This window comes from Acartia tonsa, chromosome 6, assembly GCF_053477335.1.
Source record: "Acartia tonsa isolate MP-2025a chromosome 6, ASM5347733v1, whole genome shotgun sequence".
Classification (NCBI taxonomy): domain Eukaryota; kingdom Metazoa; phylum Arthropoda; class Copepoda; order Calanoida; family Acartiidae; genus Acartia; species Acartia tonsa.
Window position 1 is genome coordinate 28250276 of NC_137265.1, and position 21186 is coordinate 28271461.

The window sequence follows — 21186 nt, forward strand, 5'->3', positions numbered from 1 at the left end:
GATGTCTGATTTTTAAACCTTTTCTATAATTAGGGTCTGTCCTTACGTATGCCCATCCGTCGGAACAGTTAGCTGATGATTCCTATAATAGTTAGGTATAACTTTGAAAGCATAGCCACTCTATAAATGTTACCAGAATGCCCGTACGCCCATTTGAAACATTATCAACTTTTTTACCACTAAATATTAAAGCAAAGCTTTCTATAATTAGGGTGTGTCTGTCTGGAAAGGATATCTTTTTCGTTAATTTGGGCATGTTAGAATTGTCCTCTTGATTTCAACCTTTGCATAGTGATACCTGTAGTAGTTGGTAGGATTTAGAAAGCGTAGCAACTCAATAATTGTTACTAGAATGTCCGTACTTCCATTTTAGACATGTTTATTTTTATATTTTTAACAACAATTTTTATATGATGTATTAATCCTATTGATCTTATTGTTAGAATACTGATTCCTATGGCAACAAAGTGTTATGTTATAAGCAAATTATTTCTATAATCAGTTCTAAAAATGTAAGTATTATCCTGTATTTAAGCATTTTTTCAAGAAATTTACTTATAATGTTTTGTCGACTTTTGTACATTTATATTCTGATAATTCAGTTCTTACACTCTACAAGTGTTAATGTTTGTTTGTTCTACCACTTCAGAGCTTCCCTTTTATGGATATTGTCATCCTTATGGTTCATCTGATTTTTGGAATACAGATTCCTAGAACAAGAAAGTTATAATGCTATTGGCGAATCATCTCTATAATCAAGTCCCAAAAATGTAAGAATGTCCTTAAACATTATCCTGTATATAGACAGTTATTCAACTAATTTACTTTCAATTTTGTTTTGACTATTAAACATTTATATTCCGATTATTCAGTTCTGAAACTCTACAAGTGTAAATGTACTTTTATCCTACTGTTAGAGCTTTACTTTTATGGATGTGGTTATCCTTGTATTATGAAAATTATGCAAACAACACAACTACTTATCTATAGCCTTCAAAGGGGGAGGGAGGGTGTGACACTTAAAGATACCAAAAGTAAAAGGAACTCAACTAAAAAATAGTTACAACACTAAAATTTGGCATGGCGGTTAATATTAAGAGGTATAGTGTGTAACTATGAAGAATTAAGTTAAGGTTAGATTTGCCCCGCAGGGTTAAATTAGGTTCTTGCAGGGTAAGAGTCGAACGCAGGTTAGGATATGGCCCTGTAGGGGCAATAAACCAGCAAAATACGAGATTATCCCTAAATCATTTCCAAGCTGGATGAATTTAAAAGTTAATTAATTTCTAGAAAGTACAAATTAATTTCTCTATGGAAAGGCAACATAAAGTAGAATTACAAAGAGCATAGCAAATATTGCAGTTTGCACTCGTTGCATCTTTATATATGATTTTTTTTTGTCTAATCGACTCAGCCTATTATAGTAAGAAAGCCCCCTTTTCTCCCATCTCTTTTGAAGAGATTTTCTTCCCCTCTTCCCTTTCTCTTTCCCAAAAGGTTGATGACGTCATAGGGTGTCGCACTTTTCAAAATGATACAAAAAAGGGACAAAATGGGATGTCTCCTAGATTTTGATCCAACGAATGTGATAATAGACATATGCTACATATGTATGAAAACAACCAACTAATTAACTGCACGTTTTGTCAGTAACTTTCAATTGTCTGTGGTAGTTGACATATCATAAAACTAGCGGATTCTTCACTTTATTTTACAGAATCTATTTCCTCAATTCTATTTGTATGTGTGTTTGTGTGTGTGTGTGTGTGTGTGTGTGTTTGTGTGTGTGTGTGTGTGTCTGTGTGTGTCTTTGTGTGTGTGGTGTGCGTAGTTATCAAGTAGTATTAACCTTAATCCTAGTATAAGCAACCATAAAACCTTGTTTTCTTTTGGTCACAACATTTTTAGTATTAAAGCTACTCTATATTTGGGGTCCGTATGTACATAATTTAATATCTACTCTAATTATTCTCGAACCCTCTAACTATAATGCAAATTATATATTATATAAATTTTCTTGGGCTTTTCCACAAATTGTCTGTTGAGCACTAATCCCCCCCCCGCCCCCCCCCCCCACACCTTATTTTTGAAATAAGTAGAAATAGAGGAGGGTAGTTGTTCCTATGCCTAACCCTTTCATTTTATATACAAAAATGGTATAAAGGTGGTTATTTAAGGCACTTTGATTGATTTCATTTCTTATAACCTTAAATATATGTTTTAGGTTTTTATTTTTTTTTTCGAATTAACTTTTTGTTAGTTACACTTTACATTCGAATTACTAATAAAGTTGTAATGTTGACTAGGAGGAAGAAAGCACAGCCAGTTCTGGTATACAGACAGACCAGCAGGACCATACATCTAGTTCAGGTATACAGACAGACCAGCAGGACAATACATCTAGTTCAGGTATACAGACAGACCAGCAGGACCAGACATCTAATTCAGGTATACAGACAGACCAGCAGGACCATACATCTAGTTCAGGTATACAGACAGACCAGCAGGACCTATAAGGTTCAAGTATATTTTATCTTATATAAATCTTATATATATATTTTTGTTCAATATTTATTCATTTAAATTTAGGCTCAAGCAATGCACAATCATCTGCAACAATCAACAATTATTTACAAACAAATCTTTCCCACCAACAGCTTCTTAATAGCAGTCACCAGCAGCTGCTGGTAGCTGGCAGTCTACCAGGAAGCGATCATATCCTACAGACTGGTGCACAACATCAGTCTGGAGAAAGCGGAGGCAATCAGTATTATATCAAAGTACAACAGGTAATAAAAATTAAACAATTTTATAACAACAGAATAAGAATACAGGAAGGTATAGCCAACAAGCGAAATAAATCTAAAATAATATTTAGGGGCAGATAAAGAGCTCGTCTCTTTCAACGATTTGCTGCCTCCCAAAATCTCGAAAAGATCAGCTGAATTTGCCAAATATTTTTACGAATTAATTCAGTTGTTGATTACAGCTGATCAGAATTTGTAAAACTACATATTGCAAATAAATATTTTTATTCGTTTCAGAATTCCTTTGGAAAAGGTGACATATCAAACAGTATAAGTAGCAGCGTAACTAGTGTAGGCAAGGATTGAAAATAATTTGGATTTTATGACTTTTTTTGCCAAATTTTCTGTTTCCTAATTTCTTTATGCATAGCCATGTAAGTTGCTTACCTTTTAATAACATAAATGATAAATGTAAACTGTAATTGATTTTGTGATTTATATTGAAAGGTTTCGTGACTTTCAATTATACTTTACAATAATAGTTTGTTTGACGTTTTAATAGCATTTGATATTTTGTCTTAAACTAATACTGTGTTAAAGTTAACTGTTCTTTTTGTTCCAAAGATATCTTTGGAGTTTGGTTAAATATTTTTTCATTTTTTAATATTATTTAAAATCCTTGAAACTAGTTGGCCCCCACCCCCCTACAACCTCTCTCTCTGGTATTCTGGCAGCAGCTGGCAGCCCTGCGGCCACACCCATACCTGGAAGCTGTGTACCTGACCATTCTAGTCATGAACAAGCTTTGGCTTATGTGCAGGTATACCTTGGTTTTACTCGCACCGTGTGTTCTATAACGCTTAAATTCTACCACAATGAATATATGAATGTATGCATATATCCTAAGCATGGCGTGCACAGCAATTCAGCAGGGCAAAGTGATATCATTAGAGGCCAAAAAAAAGATGTCAGACCTTCGCAATTTTAATTTTACCGCATGCCACTGATTTCAAATTTTTATATTTTTGCTCTTAACCTTTCGTTTAGCTTAAAACCAAGGTAAATAGAGTATGAATAGACGGGAGGGGGTGAATAATTTACAATATTAATATATTAAATTGTTGATGATCTGTTCATTTTTAGGCAGTTAGTGCCCTGCAATCCCTGGCTGCATCCGGTGTCTACCATCCAGCTCCTAACCAATCAATCCACTACTCCCACAACCCCTACGCGGCCGGCCTAACCCTAGCAGCTGCCGGCGGTCAGCCGCCTATCCCCCATCCCTTTGCACTGGGAGGAATGTATACAAGCCCTACTTCAATATTTCCTCCCTCTCCGTCGCCGGATAATTTGGAAATAGATTTGAGTCTTCCAATAACGTCTACATATCTGAAACGACTTAAAGTGAGTATATTTTTGTTTAACACGCACACCTTGTTCTAAAAATCTTAGTTTCATTCAAATAGCAAAGACGATTTAGGCTCTCTCCCTCCCTCTCTGTCTCTTATTTTCACTTGTCATTCCTTATTACTATGCACACGCTTTTGAAACTGATATCGCTCTCATTTCTGTTCCACTATGTCTATGTCTGTCTTTCTCTGTCTCTTTCTTTTTATACCCCAAGAGTCCTTTACTTTACATTTTTTTTACAAGATCCTTTGGTACAGACACACAGATAGATACACAAAGATCCTGTTACTTTATTATAAGTAAGGATATACATAACAGTGCATTGTATATTTTTAATTATATTCATCACTTGATAATGGACATAATTATCATTGTTATTTTACTTTTTAAAACTAAACTTATTAAAGAATTTATTTTAAGGGAAGAGAGCACGGCTTCTCAAGCTTTGAAGACAGACATATCAATTTTATCAAGAAGGTGAGTCTTTTCAAATAATTGTGCAGTACTTTAAGGATTAGATTCAGTATATCATCATCATCTTTGTAGTACCGGCTATTTTTTGCTAGAGCTGCAAAAGAAGTGTAGCCGACATAAAGTAACCTCCACATTTCTACATCTATGTTTAGCCGGGCATCTTAATTTTGTCGGAGCCGGACATTTTACGAAGCCGTCTATAAAAACTGAGGCTCCACATATATGATATATAATTATATAAGTCTTTTAAAAATACCTTTACATCTGCTACTGCTTAGATAGGACTAGGCGTTTTTGGTAAAATTTTATTTCAATGTATTTCCAGAATGGGGAAATTTCAAGGTGTTGCGGATTCTTTATCCTTATTTATCAATATGATAAATCTTAGAAGTTCACCATTTATAAAATTTTAACGGTATTGATACCAAATATTGCAAACCATATAAGACGAATAACCCGACACTATTTAGAACTATGTAGAAGATTAGTTTTGTTACTGTAGATATTATTGAATAAAGTCACAGAAAACTTTTCTAAATGTCGTCTTGAGGAAGGATGATATAAAATTAATGTTCCCTTCTTAATCATGAAAAATAACACTGAGATTTTTTTCAATTGTAATTAATCTCATACTTTTTCCTTGGATATTATTATTTATATCCTTTAAGTCAAAGAAAAGATAATTTTAGTAGCTTTTCTATTAGTATAAATCCTTAATCATAAAGAGGAATATTATCATATAAAGTAACAGGATGCATTTTTGTATTGGTTGTACCGAAACGTTGAACCGACATGGCTCTCTTTTACAGCTTCTCATAGGTCCCGGGAGGTTTCAAAATTATTTTGGGATACGTTATTTACTCTCCAAATCACCCCTAGAAAGAAATACTAGCCCTCGATTTTTTCCTATTAAAACTAAAACTGAAGATAAAGGGTCGAGTAACTGTTCCCCTGGAGGCCTCTAGAGCGTAGCCTCTAGTGAAACATATAACACAATTATAACAGCTGCAATAGAGTAGCTGCGCTACTTCAAATAAAACAAAAGTCAATTAGTAAAATTATAAAGATATGCATTTTGTGTGATAATAAAATTTAATCTTTGTTCACCCCTCAGAAAGATAGTAAGAATTCTCAGGGATACAGGGATAGGACAATGAACGATAAATTTTAACATTCCCACATTCAATATTGTTTGTATTTCTACCTTTAAGATATTAGTGCCATTAGGGGTTAAAGGAGTTGTGGATTGTTTTAATTTTCACTATTCTCTCTATCCCTGAAAATTCTTTATCTCTGCTCTGTATATTGATTTGCGCAAATAAAAGACTTCTTTTGATATAAATCTATGTCAGAGATTATAGAATTAACTCTTAACAAGTGGGGATTTTAAACTTTATTAATTAATTAACAAGCATGTCGTTTAATGCAATCAGTTTTTATTATTAAAAAAGAAAAATTAAATCTTTAATCTATCTATTATACAAAGTAGAACAATGCCTGTCGGTCATTCTATCAGATCTTAGAACTGCTGTATAGATTAGGCTCGGATTTTAGGGATTAAATACCTCCATTAAGAAAATATTCTTTTAGTTTGAAACTCAACTAAATGTACCAATTGCAAAGAAAATGGCAATATTAATATAAAAACATTATATGAGAATTCATATGCATATCCATCGGTGGTTTTATGCTATTATTTCTTCCACTCTCATTTTAGAAGCAATGACCCTAGAGTCTAGGTGAAATTCTAATCTTTATGTATGCCTTAATTTGTTTAAGTTAAATCTAAAAATTCAAGAATAAAATGTATTGATAAACCGAATAAATATATTTGTGACTGAACTATATAACAATTATGGTCTTAAAATTTGGCTTGAAAATCATATAACTTTAAGAGCTTAATAAAGTATCTAAAGATATTTCAAAATCAAGATTTATTGCCCTACATTCCTTTATGAATTTATACATAAATACATAAAGTACAAGAACTTTTATGTCCATAAGTAGGGCAGCAATAGGAATATTCATAACAATTTGAATTGTATTAATCGAAAGTAATGCCCATTGTAATGATTTATAAGTGACTGTTGGCTGCGTCCTTACCGTGTTCTAAGATCGCTGTTCGAAGGGATATGGAGTATGTACTATGTAGCCTACAAACATCCAAAGATTTACAGTTGAAAATTAAAAAGCTTTATTAAAATGGAAAAAGTAAAATTAATGATATGTGAGATTTCATAGGACAAGCAAATGCCTTACTATCAGTATATCTTTGCTCAAAGATTGTTTATGAAAGTGTAAGCTTGTTTTGTGGTAACTTATCAAACTCCCGGACATACATAATACCTTGATTATAGAGCAGCTTTGCTTCTAATCAGAATTGCCTGCTTTATTATTCGTTATCAGTTGATAAGCTGTAGCGAGGCCTATACAAGTTACTCATAATTATGATGTGATCAATTTTATTTTATATTTTTATTTCATATAATGATTCACAGTAGCGCAGCTATAGGTAGTGTTTGTTATGCTGTACGTTCGTATATCCGATGTTATCAGCTGACAAGCTGTAGTTAGGCCTGTTATAGTTATTCATTATTATGAAGAATTTATTTTAAATTTTATTAAACGCGAAGCTTTTCTATAATTAAGGTCGGGCCGTACGTCCGTGTGTATCCCCTTGCAGAACTACCCTGAACCTAATATAAACTAACTTAACCTTGCCCTGGTTAAAACAGAAAAACCTATTTTTAACTTATTTAAAAAAAAAAAGGGGGAGTAGTAACTTTTTCAACTAGTCACTTTGGGGTTATCGAAATGTTCTCCAAATTAATAATTGGCATCAATCAAAAGGAAGGTGCTTAGATTTCTTTTCCCGAAGATTTTCTAAATCATAAACTTGCAATTGATTATCATTTCTTTTTTATCTTTTTTTGTCTTATTGTTTTGGTTTTGGTTGTTGTTAATTTTGTTTATCCATTAATAGTTTTCTTTAAAAGTCCTTTCACTCAGCTCTCTGACTTTAGTAATAAGTTTTCTTGTCTGTAGCTCAAGATTTATGTACCGATTATGTTCTTTATTTTTAGGAAGCTTCACTTATATCCAGAGGTTTTTATAGGTTTCATATGGTTTTAGGCTTTTTTTCTGATCAACCCTACCCTTCAAATTCAGAGCACATAGATTACCACATAAGTATTACTGTAAAAACTAAAATAACAAACAAAATTTAAAATACATGAATTTGTTTTTCTTCAAGATTATTAATATTTTAGGTAAAGTAAGTGATTTTTACCATGATAAATATAGTCGGAGTAGACAAGGATAAAGAAAGGGGGTGTTAGATTAGCCCCCCCCCCCCCCTAACACTTTCCCTAACTACATATCCTTATTTCTTGTATTGAAGATATTATCGTTTGTCAATTCCCTTTTATTCCACCTTTTTATGCAAACTTCACCCCCCTTTCCCTTTCAGAGATCTTGCCAACTTTTATTTATGTTACCCCTTCACTGTTTACTGGTGGAAGGAGGGGGGGGGGGGTGTATAAGAATGCCCCTATATAGATGATATATATTATTATCCCAAGAGGTGCACCCCTCTCCCCACGTCCCTACACCTCCTCTCTCACGCCCCTTGGCCCTGTCTTCTCAATATATCGGCCTCTTTTAAGAAGAATATTTTGAAAAGGATGGTTTCACCAAGTTTCTGTTTGTGTTTGTCTGTGTGAGTGAGTGTGTGTGTGTGTGTGTGTGTGTGTGTGTGTGTATGTGTGTGTGTGAGGAGAGGGGAGTACTCAGATTTGACTCTGTCAGCCTCCGTTACATTTTATATCTTAACATGTGTGTGTGTGTGTGTTCTTGTGTGTGTGCGTGCGTGTGTGCCAGTGTCTTAAAATAGGGTGCAAGGGTGTACCAAAGGGGTGCCTGGTTTAGGAGCGTTCGGGGAGTTGGGAGTTGCTTTGGGTATGTAAAAAAAGAGGGGGGGGGGGGGCATTTATTTTGGTATTCGACTGGGGCGTTAAGAGGGAGAGTGGTGTTGCTTTGATATGTGGGATATTCTCTCATCTTGGAGAGGTGGGAGAAGGATAGGGGGGGGGGGGTGCTCTGATATGTGGGATACTTTTCTCTCATCATACTGGAATATTTTCCTCTCTCCGGCCACTAGGACATATTCAGGATCAATTCTAAAGACAACTCTCTCTCTCTTTTCAGTGAAGCCCTACAGTTTGATTCTGTACATTTACAATGTGACTTTCAATATATATAAAGTTATAATTTTTTGATAGCAAGACAGTTATGATTGACAAAGTTTTTATTTATTATTTGACTCCCTTAAATATTTCTTTTCTACAAAACCCTCAAATAGAGATGTTCAATCTAAAGAACAATTATTTTGTCTTCAAGTTTTAGTCTAATATGATCATTTGTTAGACAAGTTTGCATCAAAAGTAAAAACAAGATAATGAAAAATTTAAAGTAAATAGTTATTTTCACTGGAAGCTAAATATTTTTTCTTTAGATAAATAATCTTTTAGATTTGCAAAACTTGTCAAAATTTGTTTGATATAAATGTTATAGTAATCATTGTGAATTATAAATACTTTAAAATATTATTTTAAAACATATACAGATGTAATGAAATGAGCGGTAAACGAAAAGACAATAATACAAAATTACAAAATAAGGTATGATATGGTAGATCAAGGTTTCTAGGTGTAATGTTGACTTAATGTTTGCGTTCATATCAGGCGGAATAGCCATGACAACATGTCAATACTGAGTTAGTTTTATCTATTGCCATATATTGCTTTAGCAAATTAGTAAAATGTCTATTAATTGATTCATTAATAGTATTAAGAAGTTCAATGAATTTAAACTGATGATATACTTTTTGGAATTAACAAAAATAAAAACCAATTTAGACCAATATGATTTATTATCATTAAAATCTACTAGTAGCTTCTATGTACATGAGAATGAGATACATCTTTACAACATCTGACAGAATGACGGAATTGAGTTTTAGAATTGATAGTTTGCAATATTCAACAGCGAATCTACTCTACACTTCATTCTATTGCAGGAAGAAAGCGAGAATGAGGAGAATATAAACATAGACGGAGGCATACATACAATCACATCCAATCCATCTGTAACAAATCCTTGGCGGCTTGTATCATCAGCAGCCGGCGGTCTTATCACGGCTGCTACACACTCAACAGCCGCCATTCAAACGACGCTGAGCATGGCCGCCGGTGGCGGGGTTAATTCTACGGCGGAGACGAATACGGTTGGCGTGGCAACTATGAATCATGTTGGACAGTTTCATCTGCAGCCTAATCAAAATAGTCAAAATGTGGTAAGTTTATCATGTTAAGAAGCGTTGGAAAGTGTCTTGTGTGACGTCATAAAAATATGTCAATAATCCATCTCTTTTTTAGGGGTTTCCTTTCCCACTTCTTCTCTCATCTCTCCTTTTAGGAAGCATTTTTATGACGTAACACATGACACTTTTTAGAGCTGCTCATGTTAAAACAAGGATGAACATCAATAATTAGCGAAGCACAAGAAAATCATGATTGGATAAACAGATAGTTCATAAATTTAATGGCTTTTAAAAAAAACAAGAGAAAGAAAATAGAGAGAAATTGAATAGTAATATACCTTTTGTTTTAAATAAAATCATATTTCTGTCTTTTGTAGCATGACTGACAAACTAACGGACTAAGTAAACCGTTAAAGAAAATCTGCATAAAGATTTTTTTGTCGTCTAACTTAAAAAGTAGCCAAGAAAATACAAGTTTCACGAGAGATTGACGGACATTTAGATTGATAACTAAGTATAATAGCAATGAAACTTTTTTTCGATAATTTTCGATGATAAGTTGTATATAAGGTTGACATTATAGTATTATAGAGTTGCTTTGTGTCTTAAATCTTTAGGTATATGTAGTAAATAACAAGACTATCATATAAAGTATCAATATTTATGCTAAAAGCATGATTTACTTAATTTTAATTAATTAAGATAGGGAGAATTAGATTTGTTTGATATTTGATAAAAAAAATATCAGAAACTTTTTCATTCTTATCTTTCATCAATGTGTGATACTTAATTTTTATTTGATTTGATAGCGAAGAAACTCTATAACCAGAGTATGTCCTCCTTTTTTTTTATCATTGGCGGATTTTTATCATTTTATAACATTAGTTTCATACCAAATAATTTATTGAAATTTAATGCACAAAACACTTTATATTCCATCCATCTCTACGTCAGTCTGTCTGTCAACTAAGTTTAGGATAATACGTTATTTTCACTACTGCTATTTAAGATAGTGGGCTTCATTTTTCTATTGAGCATTCCAGTGTATTGTTTACCCTTTCACTTCGGCTGTCACTTCTTATGGAGATTGTCATCCTTGTTTTTAAAGTCTCTAGTTTTTCTCTTCATTAGAATAAGCGTTATTGTTGTACAATGATAATAGTATTCAATTCTGGAAACCTATAATTCTATCCATTAAAAAATTTGCTCTTTTTATTATTTATTAAAAATCTTTTTTAGCTTTCTCTATTTAAGCTGAAACCGCATGAAATGTGTGGCACTATAAAGTTCCAGGGAGGAAAAGGGCATTGGAAATAAAAAAATCCACGGCAATTATTTTCTGAAAATGGCTACCAAAAGCTTTATTGCACTAAAAAAATTGGGTAAAGGTTTAAATATTTCCAATTGTTATATCCCTGTATTCCTGAGAAAGAGCTCACCTTATACCCAACTCTCTCTCTCTCTCTCTTCTATTTTGTCAGAGTGCCAGAGAGGTCCGAATATCTTCCGAGAGTAACCTAGCGCCCCCATCGGAGGGTAACCCAAGCACCCTTCCTAGTCCCCCCGCGTCCATTACATGTTCCTCTTGGTTGGCACACTTCTGTTTACATACATCTTGTACAAGGTTTCTTCTAGTAATAGTTGCAAAATTAACAGGATAATTAGAAATATATATTTTACTTTTTTTTTAAAGTAACATGATGTTTTTCGTTTGTTTATCTCTGTGTGTTTGTCCCTTAATATCTCGCAAATCGTTGGACTGATATGGTTCTCCTTTGCGGTGATTCTTTTTATAGTTGCAGGTTATTTAATTGTTCGTTAAGATCTCACAAATCACTAAACTTATTGACTTTTTTATTATACCTAACTAAAGATATAGCTAACTTTAATGTAAATAAACTATGATATCTAGTGGTTATCTTTTTTATTTTTCTTATAACCTCATTAATTAAAATCTGGGTTATGAGTTGAAGATTTGTTACTTTTAGTGATAGGGGTGTGATTTTGTTGATAGCACCCCTTCCAACATATCATCGAGGTCCATTAGGATAACGAAAAAATGTGTTTGCGTGTGTGTGTGTGTTTGTGTGTGTGTGTGTGAGGTGGAAGGCCGTAGCGGGCATATTCCCTGCACCCATGCAAGATTATCCCGCTATCTGCTGGGTATTAACACACACACACACAGACATACACACACGCTACACAAACGTATCCTATAAGTGGAACATCCTAGCGACCTCCCTTTCCCCTTCGGACCTTCCCTCTCATTGTTCATCTCAATCTTCCTTCTTTTTCGTAGAAATATTGCTCCCCAACCCACACAACCAAAATATCCCCCTCCCCTTCTCCCACTTTTCATAAAATGGTTTCTCTGAGTCCAAAATCTTTTGGCAGGGAAGGGAAGAATCTTTTTATAAACAAATATTATGGCAATAACAAGACAGACTAAGATTTGATATTTCGAAATTTACTGTTAAATTTTACTTTCCTGATGAAAAATAGAGCAAATGAATTGATTTAGATACTATAGCTACCAAACTCAGGGATAAGGGATGGGAAACGTAGGAAAATATTATTTCAGGCCTATTTCAAGCCTAGGCCTAATAAACCAGTTTTGGGATGACGCAGTGGTTCGTCCTAAACGCTAATAAAAAAGCTGTGTGTGTGTGTGTAGATAAAGTATAGAATCAAATTCAGGTAGCTAGTTTAAAGTAAAAAACATAACTTTTTATAAACCTATATATTAATGGCTTTTGTTAAAATGAAGTTTTTTCTCTCCCAAAATTTTTTATCTTTTACTTTGGTAATTTGAACTGTCAGAAAGCTATCGTTGGGTTTCCCTCAGACAGATTTTAGTTTGTATTATTTGCTTTTTTATTAATGAGTAAAAATTTTATTTGAAAATTTCATTGCTAATTAAAATTCAAAATAAATAAATAAATATGCACTTGGGTAACATTCTATCAAGTTCTTTGGATACTATAATGTAATGATATATATGTACTGTGTTGTATTGTACACAAATTAGAGTTAAGGTGTTGTATTAATTCCATACTAAATTTTTAAAATTCAAAATACAACATCTAATTTATAAACTACCAAATGAAAATTCGTAGCTACCTTCTTTCCAAAAAAATAATCGTTATTTTTGTTTTTTCTATATGGCCCTTTTTTAATGTTTAACTCTAAGCAGATTTAATAATTAAACTAATGTGATCTAACACCATTTATATTTATTTTTTCGTAGCAGACGAAATCATTATTTTTTCTATAATTGTCTGCTTCTAAAATTTCCGCCATCTGTGATTTGGGCAAGCCCAAATCACAGAACACTATTGGTTTAGAGCGGTAGCCAATATGAGCCGTCCGCCAGTAAGGTAATTAAATTAGGCAAATGGTAAAAGTTGCATGATCCCTTTCAAAACCAGGCCGAGACCTAATTTATGGCCAGGTTTCCTATCCCTTATCCCTGACCAAACTATCAAATTTTAAAGAAAAAGTCATGAGATTTCTATGTTTATGCAGTGTTTTATTATATTTTCTGTGAAATATTCTTCACTCATCGGTGTGGCGCTATTTAAATTAAAAGAAAAGCATTTGATGAATATCCAAAAACGAATGCATCAAAGAAAAACATATACATACCCCATATGATAGTTAGCTATATAGAAGTATCGCTACTTATTTTATTATATACATGATAATAATAATAACAGTTATTGTTAAACGCCAAAGTAATTACTAAAGTAACACATTTCTAAGTGTACTGCGCAAAATTTAACATAACAACAAAAAGTGGCTGCACCAGAAGCAACCAGGGATAAAAAAATTGTCTAAAGCTTTTATATTACAACTTAATTTGTGAGACGGTGTAAGGGAGTCTAAGCTTCATAGAACATACACTCAGACCTTTATAGGAAATACAATTAGACAGTAAGAGGGAGGCTAAGCTTTATAGGACATAAATACCGATTTTATCAGTTAGGTTAAGCTTCATATAATATGCACGATGACAGTGAGAGAGAGGCTAAGCTTCATAGAACATACATACAGGCAGATATAGCGAGGCTAAGATTCACAGAACAATCATACAGACTTTATCAGTAAGGTTAATCTTCATAGAATGTACACTAAGACAGTGAGAGGGAGGCTAAGCTTCATAGAGCATACAAACAGGCAGATTTAGCGAGGCTAATAGAGACAGTAAGAGGGAGGCTAAGCTTTAAAACATACGTACAGAAAGTGTTAGCGAGGCTAAACTTCATAGAACATACATACAGATTTTATCAGTAAGGTTAAGCTTTATGTTATATACACTAAGACAGTGAGAGGGAGGCTAAGCTTCATAGAACATACATATCGGCAGATTTTGCTAGGCTAAGATTCTCAGAACTTACATACAGACTTTTTCAGTAAAATTAAGCTTCATAGAATGTACACTAAGACAGTGAGAGGGAGGCTAAGCTTTATAAAACATACATACAGACAGTGTTAGTGAAGCTAATACCCATAGAACATTTACACAGACAGAGTTAGAGCAGCTAAGCTTTATTGAAAATACAAAAAGTGTGAGTGAGGGTAGGCTCTATAGAACATATTATGCATGTTGTAAACTAGCAAACACATAATTTAGTCAGAGAAGCATAAAGAACAAAACATCGTGTGCCTATAAATATGATGTAAAGCTGGGTGTGCATGCACATTCGCATATTTTCACATTTACATAGCGCTTGAAATCGCAAAAAGATACCTTAATTAAATTGATTGGTGTTGATGATAGATATATTATAATGCAAAGGGGAATTTTAGCCTTTGTTATGATTTGCCAATCTAATGATATGATAGTGTGTTACATGTGTGGAAATGTGTACACACCGAAAAGCTGAGTATTTAAGTTTAAAGCCTTCATTAATCATGCTAGCAGCCTTTTTTACTCCTGTATTTGTTGCTACTAAATTTTCTAAACACTAACAAAATTCAAGAATACAACACAAAATTCAAATGGCAATTTTGTAAAATTATAAGAAGTTAAATTTAGATAAGGCCGTGTAGTAGATCAAAAGCTATATAGTTTGAAATGAAAAGCAATCGGTATTTATGCCTGACCAATGTAACTGACGTAGACATAATTGACATTTTTAAAAAGTTGGCAGGGGTGAAAAATTGTTTAGAAAAAAATAATAAAGTTATATATGATTTGATATTTTCATTAGTTTTGAAAATCCAAGAGATCAGATTGATTGATTTCATGAGCATTCTATAAAATATAGATCAGCAAAAATAATCGAAAACAGCTTTTACAATTGTTCATTGCTTTAAATAGTATCCTTCTATTAGAATTGTATATCAAATACAAAAAATATTGTAAATAAAAATAATGAAACACACAGTCACACTAAATTTCTTAGGGTACTGGAATGGATGCGCATGAAGATATGGCGGGAAAAGATGATACCTCATCTGTTGGCGCCAAGGAGGAGGACGAGGACGAGGAGGAAGACGACATTAATGATGACAAATTTGAAAATGTTGGAGATCCAGAAAGATTGAAGGCATTTAATGTAAGTTGTTAGGATTTACTGACAAAGGTTGTTCAATCGATGGTTATGTTGTCTGATTTAGTTAGTATATTAATGACTCGGGACATACTATGACTCATAATTAAATCCTTAAAGGGGGAAAGGATTGTTATGAAATAACAAATTGATACAGCTTTTCCTCCTTGCCTGAAGGACCTTTGCTAAAAAAAGAACAGAGGGGGGGGGGGGGGGTGAAGAAAAATCTAAAACAACTGAAATAACTTAAAGAATCACTGAAAGCAAAACCCAATCTGATATATTATTATTATACAAACAAACAATAAATTTACTGCTATTTAAAATATAGCGGTTTCGCCCATGCTCGTGTAGAGGAAAAGTGTATAATATAGTTTATAGATATTCTAAATCACTACCTATGACTTGATAATTATTTTGAGTCTTATCTTATTATATTTGTAGAACAAACATATTAAATGAAAAGTCATTGGATAAAATTAGTTTTACCAAAAATAGAAATGTCAGAATAGATATAGTACATCTAGATGGTCAAACAGGCCCAATAATACATCAAACTTTTCCAAAGGCTTACTTTATTCTAAGAAATTCAACTTTTTTTAGCTGACTTATTCTATGTGTTTTGTCATATGCTTCCCACTAAACAAGGGAAGAAATTACACTTTCTAACCAATGATATGGCCGGATTGTTCCTCCACTGTTTTCCTATTGCCTAATTTAAAGAGTATGTATCTAGATTATAATTTTTTATGATAGTCACAAAGATGACATAAATCAAAGAAAATATCTACGTTATGATACTGTTTCTTATTACATTTCTCAATATATTTTTCTTTCATTTAAAACTCTTTGGCAATCTCCTTTAAAAAAAACTCCCCCTCTCCCCAGAATCTCCAACTTTCCCAACCTTAAAAAAAATTGGATAAAGGATTTAAGCTCCTTCATGTTCGTTCATGTAAAGTTAGATTCAAGAGATCCCGGATGGATTAGAGCTTGCTAAAAGGGCTAGAATGAGTTTTATTATAAACAAAGGTTGGAGTAAATTCCCCCCAATCAATACGCTCTCTTTCCACATCTATGCTGAAAGGAAACTAAACTCTATTCTGTTGTTTTTAGATGTTTGTTCGTCTGTTTGTGGATGAAAATCTGGATCGTCATGTTCCCATATCAAAACAGCCAAAGGAGAAAATTCAGGTAAACAGAGTTGCCAACTATTAAATATAATGTTGTCAACTATTAAATATAGAGTTGCCAACTCTTTATTCACATATAAATAAACGCAGGAGTATGTATCTAAGCTAAAACAAATTGATTTTTTTAGACAAACCTTTGGGAAGTCAATTTGCCCTACAGCAATGAAAGTAATCACGCCTATCTTTAAAATGTAATGTAGTTATGCTAACTAGCAGCTGCGCCCATTGCCTCTAGATTTTTTTTATTTTCAAATGAATCAGATAAAATGGTTCATATATAAGGCTTTCCAATATATCAAATTAAAATACTAAATTTTTCATAAAATGATTTTCTCTATTTTAGGCTATTATTGACTCATGTACCAGGCAGTTTCCAGAATATTCAGACAGGTAAAATATACTTTAAAATATAATCTGGGAATCACATTTTGTTAGGAAGCAGGCAATCCCCAAAATTTAACAATGTTTAACCTTTGAAAAACGTGCAGTAGCAGCCTTGACAATCAAAATGGCTTTGAGAATCTATTAGCCTTAGCTAACCTCAGCCTTGCCTACCAAATTTTTCCCCAACCTCCCCAATACAAACTGAACCTAAGCCATACTTAGACACAGCCGCAAAATTTGAATTTAATCATACCTGTAGGCTACCGATCTCTGCATCATTTATACCTAAAAACTGTCTATGGAATTATTAGAATCTTAGAAACTCATTTTAATACTCACAGACAATCAAATAATTTAATGCAATAATACCTCTATAATATATTTTTTTTAATATTTAGGGCAAGAAAGAGAATCCGAACATATCTAAAATCTTGTAGAAGGACAAAACGGTCAAGAGAACAGGCTGGACTTGATACCAACAATGTAAGTGTTTTCATTAAAGCTAGTTTATCGCATTACAACGAAATAGCTAAAAAAAATTCCAAAATGTCAAATAATTGAGAAAATCCACGAAAAAAGATCATCAATATTTAAGGGTTTTAAGGTCAATTTTCAAAGATTATTTTCTAAAAAAAATCTGCTGCATATCTCATCTTATTTAGATTTTATTATTTTCAAATAGTATAATTTTCTAAAAACAGAATTATGATTTTGTAAAATGGCACCAAAATTTAAACTTTTTGTCGAAACGAAACTAGTAGTATTGTGGCAAAATGTATCATATTTCACATAATGTCCATTAAAATGACAACCGTTTAAGATAATAAAATTATTATTCATTTATTTTGCAGAGACCTACACCGCCTCACTTGACGAGCGTACAGGCGGAGCAAATGTTGGCGCGCGCCTGCGAGAACGAGGCGGAGAATGCCAAGCGCATGCGCATGGGCATGGAGCCCGTTTCACAGCCACTTCCAGTTGCCCCCTCACACCAACAGCTCACCTACTCAGCTGCCCCAATGGATATAATAACCGCGGCAGCGGCTGGAGGCGGAGCAGGAATTCCTGCTCACCTGGCCGCGGCAGCTGGCGGAGGTCTTGTCAGCTGTTCTCCACTTACATTGACTGTCACAATGACGGATAATAAAACAAAGATGGAGTACAAACCCGAGCATCTGGCAACGCTTTTGTCGGCGACAGCTGCTGCTGGCAGTCAAATGAGTGCTGGGGTTCCTGTGTCAGTAAACGGCGCTCCTGCAACGGTTCAATACCGTCAGGTTTTAGCAGCACAGCCTCAACCGCAGCAGCCGCCCCAACCCACACCACCCCAACAGCTTACAGTATACACACAGCCAACAGCTCCACAGCCGCCGCAGCCTATGATGGCCAACGGAATCGGCCTTCCGCTGCCGACCAACGGTCAAATTGACACGGGGAAGAAGGGGGCGGGTGGCGGGGGAGGCGGATTACCGCCCTTGTTGAATCACAAACTCAACGGAACAGAAATGGCGGCTGTTCGACAGCTGATTACTGGGTACAGAGAGAGCGCGGCATTCTTATTAAGATCAGCTGACGAGCTAGAGCATCTTATTCAAATGCAACAGAAAATATAAAACTTTTTTGGTCATGTCTTTTAAAAATTCCTTTGAAAGTTTATTAAGTGGATTATTTCTTTTAAATTAATTATATGTATGTATATATCTATCTAAAATAAGAAGGAATCTAATAGGAGCTTAATATTAGTTTACATTTTGTTTCTTGTATAGAAACTATTTTAGATGTTTGATATATTTTAAATTTAAAGATAAATTTTGTGAAAGTAGACAATTGTCACAAATAAACTTTCTATTAAGCATTAAAAAAACATTCCATATAATATTTTTTTAAATATTGCATTTTTATATTTAATTTAACTATATTATTAAATTAGATTAAAAAAAAGAAATGTGAAATATCTTTTTTAGTATAAAATTTTATATATTGCTGGATGTAACCTTGAAATTGTACTTCCATTTTTAAAATGACCGGAAAACTCTTTTTTACATATTGTAATAAATGAATCTAATATATAAAAGCAGATTTTTGGTGTACAAATCTTTAAGATTAATATTGGCGGTCTAAATATTGTAATGTACTTTACTGTACCTCCTATTTACTAATATTTGTATCCTTTTTGTACTACTTGCTACGTACACAAGTATTTATGTCGTAAAATTGTGGTATTAAGTAATCCTATTATATAAAGTAGTAAGGTTTTTAGTCTGTTGCGAATGATCTCGCTAACCACTAATCTGATATGGTTCTCCTTTACAGAGTAGCTTCTCATAGGTCCTGGATAGGTTTATAACTATTAATCGCCCCTAGAAAACTCCCCCCACCCCTTTAATTTTTAAGACCTTTTTCTTTTTAAAACTACATTTAAAAGTGGGGATGTCTGTCTACTTCCCCTCCATCCTCAAGGGCCCCTAGAGGCTTATAGGGGCGTAGCTGCTAGTAATGAATAATGTACAAAATTAAGAATTGTATCTTTTTAAAGCTCTGTGTGTACCCTCATATCTTTCATCACGACATTACATACGTTCTTTTTTTACATTTTAGAACTAAATTTTGACATAATTTGAAATGGATTTTTATATCATTAACATCTTAAAATAATTTTATTGTAAAAAAAACATAGAAAGGTCCATCAATGTAGAATTTTAAAAAATTGTTTACATACAGTTTCAGTATTTTTAAAAATAAAAAAAATCATATTATTTACTTTTCTCAAGTTAATTTCATACAAAGTAAAATTAAATTAAAATTCTAACCATTTAAATGCTATAATAAAAAAATAATTTGTAATAACTAAATACAATGGAATCTTTTTAACAAAAAAAAAATAATTTTTATCATAAATGGTATATTTTCTATTCGTCTTCCGTTGTAGCAAACATTTTTTCTAGTCAAAGCTATAAAGAAAAAAAATAATTTAGTGCAATTGATTATATTATATTTAAAACCAACTAAATTTCATCTTTAATAACAAATATATAGCAAAAAAAATCTGCCAAAAGTCTAAATGTTTATTTGCACATAATAAAACATGCACAGCTTTTGTAATACATTGCATTGGCAGGAATTTTGCATCTGAGGAATAATTATTTGTCCTCCAATGTTTCCACCTGTTAAAAATAACAGATATGTTCATACATAGAAATATTTTTCTAGAACCCCAAGCATTTTTTTACCAAAAATCTACCGTGATTGTTTATGACTGGTCAAAAAGTTACTCTTCAGATGAACTATTCCTGACAGTTTGTTTGTTTGTACATAAGTTGTTTGTACATAAAGCTGTTTTATATTCATGACATAACCCTTGTGTTTTCATTACTTTCTCAACAATAAAACATCGATTTAAGACAATTTAAAAACCTCTTTTTGAGGTTGAGTTTAATTTTTTAATTTTGAAGAAGCAGCTTATAGTGCCTATAAAAATACAGTACAAATGGCCAATGATAGGCCAGTATACATTTTACCATTGTTCAATTACAAAATATACTGTCCTATCATTGGTCATTTGTATTGTATGACGTCATTTTTATTAGACACTATAAGCTTCTTCATTTGTAACAGTGAAGCCTGACTATGAGGCACTTTCATGTTAAATGGTGGTAATCCTCTAAATGTGATGTATTACACATATGTAAAAATATTCATTTCTCTTCAAAATTTATTATCTTAGTTAAATTTAAAATAGTTCATAAAAATACAACTTATAAGTTTTATTTGATTTTATTGCACATATCTAATTGGTTCTTAAAACATAAAATTATTTTCCTGGCTTCTTTGCTATAATAAAACTTACCTCAAATATCACAAAATTATTAAAATGTTATTTGAATTATAAAGATTAATATTGTTTTTGTTTTTGATAATTTGTTATTATAAGTTAGATTAATAAAAATAAATACTAATGTACATTATTTGTTAGTTTATAAAATAGATGTATTACCCCCTAGATGATCAATCCAGGATAAGACAATGGGCGATAAATTGATGTACATCCCCAATGATGATACACAAAATTAACCCTTTCTGTAGATTACAATTATTGGTTGAAA

At 32.8% G+C, this 21186-nt stretch overlaps 1 protein-coding gene across 1 annotated transcript; it reads left to right on the forward strand.

Moving 5' to 3' along the window:
• The first annotated feature begins 1552 nt into the window (after positions 1-1552).
• LOC145323047 (uncharacterized) lies at positions 1553-21048 on the forward strand. The gene is made up of 13 exons (XM_080165433.1): positions 1553-1585; positions 2307-2370; positions 2590-2789; positions 3045-3102; positions 3437-3567; positions 3891-4151; positions 4578-4634; positions 9709-9984; positions 15360-15512; positions 16623-16700; positions 17043-17089; positions 17482-17566; positions 17935-21048. The coding sequence occupies exons 1-13, from the start codon at positions 1553-1555 to the stop codon at positions 18694-18696; spliced, it is 2205 nt and encodes a 734-aa protein (XP_080021559.1). The 3' UTR covers positions 18697-21048.
• Positions 21049-21186: the final 138 nt, after the last annotated feature.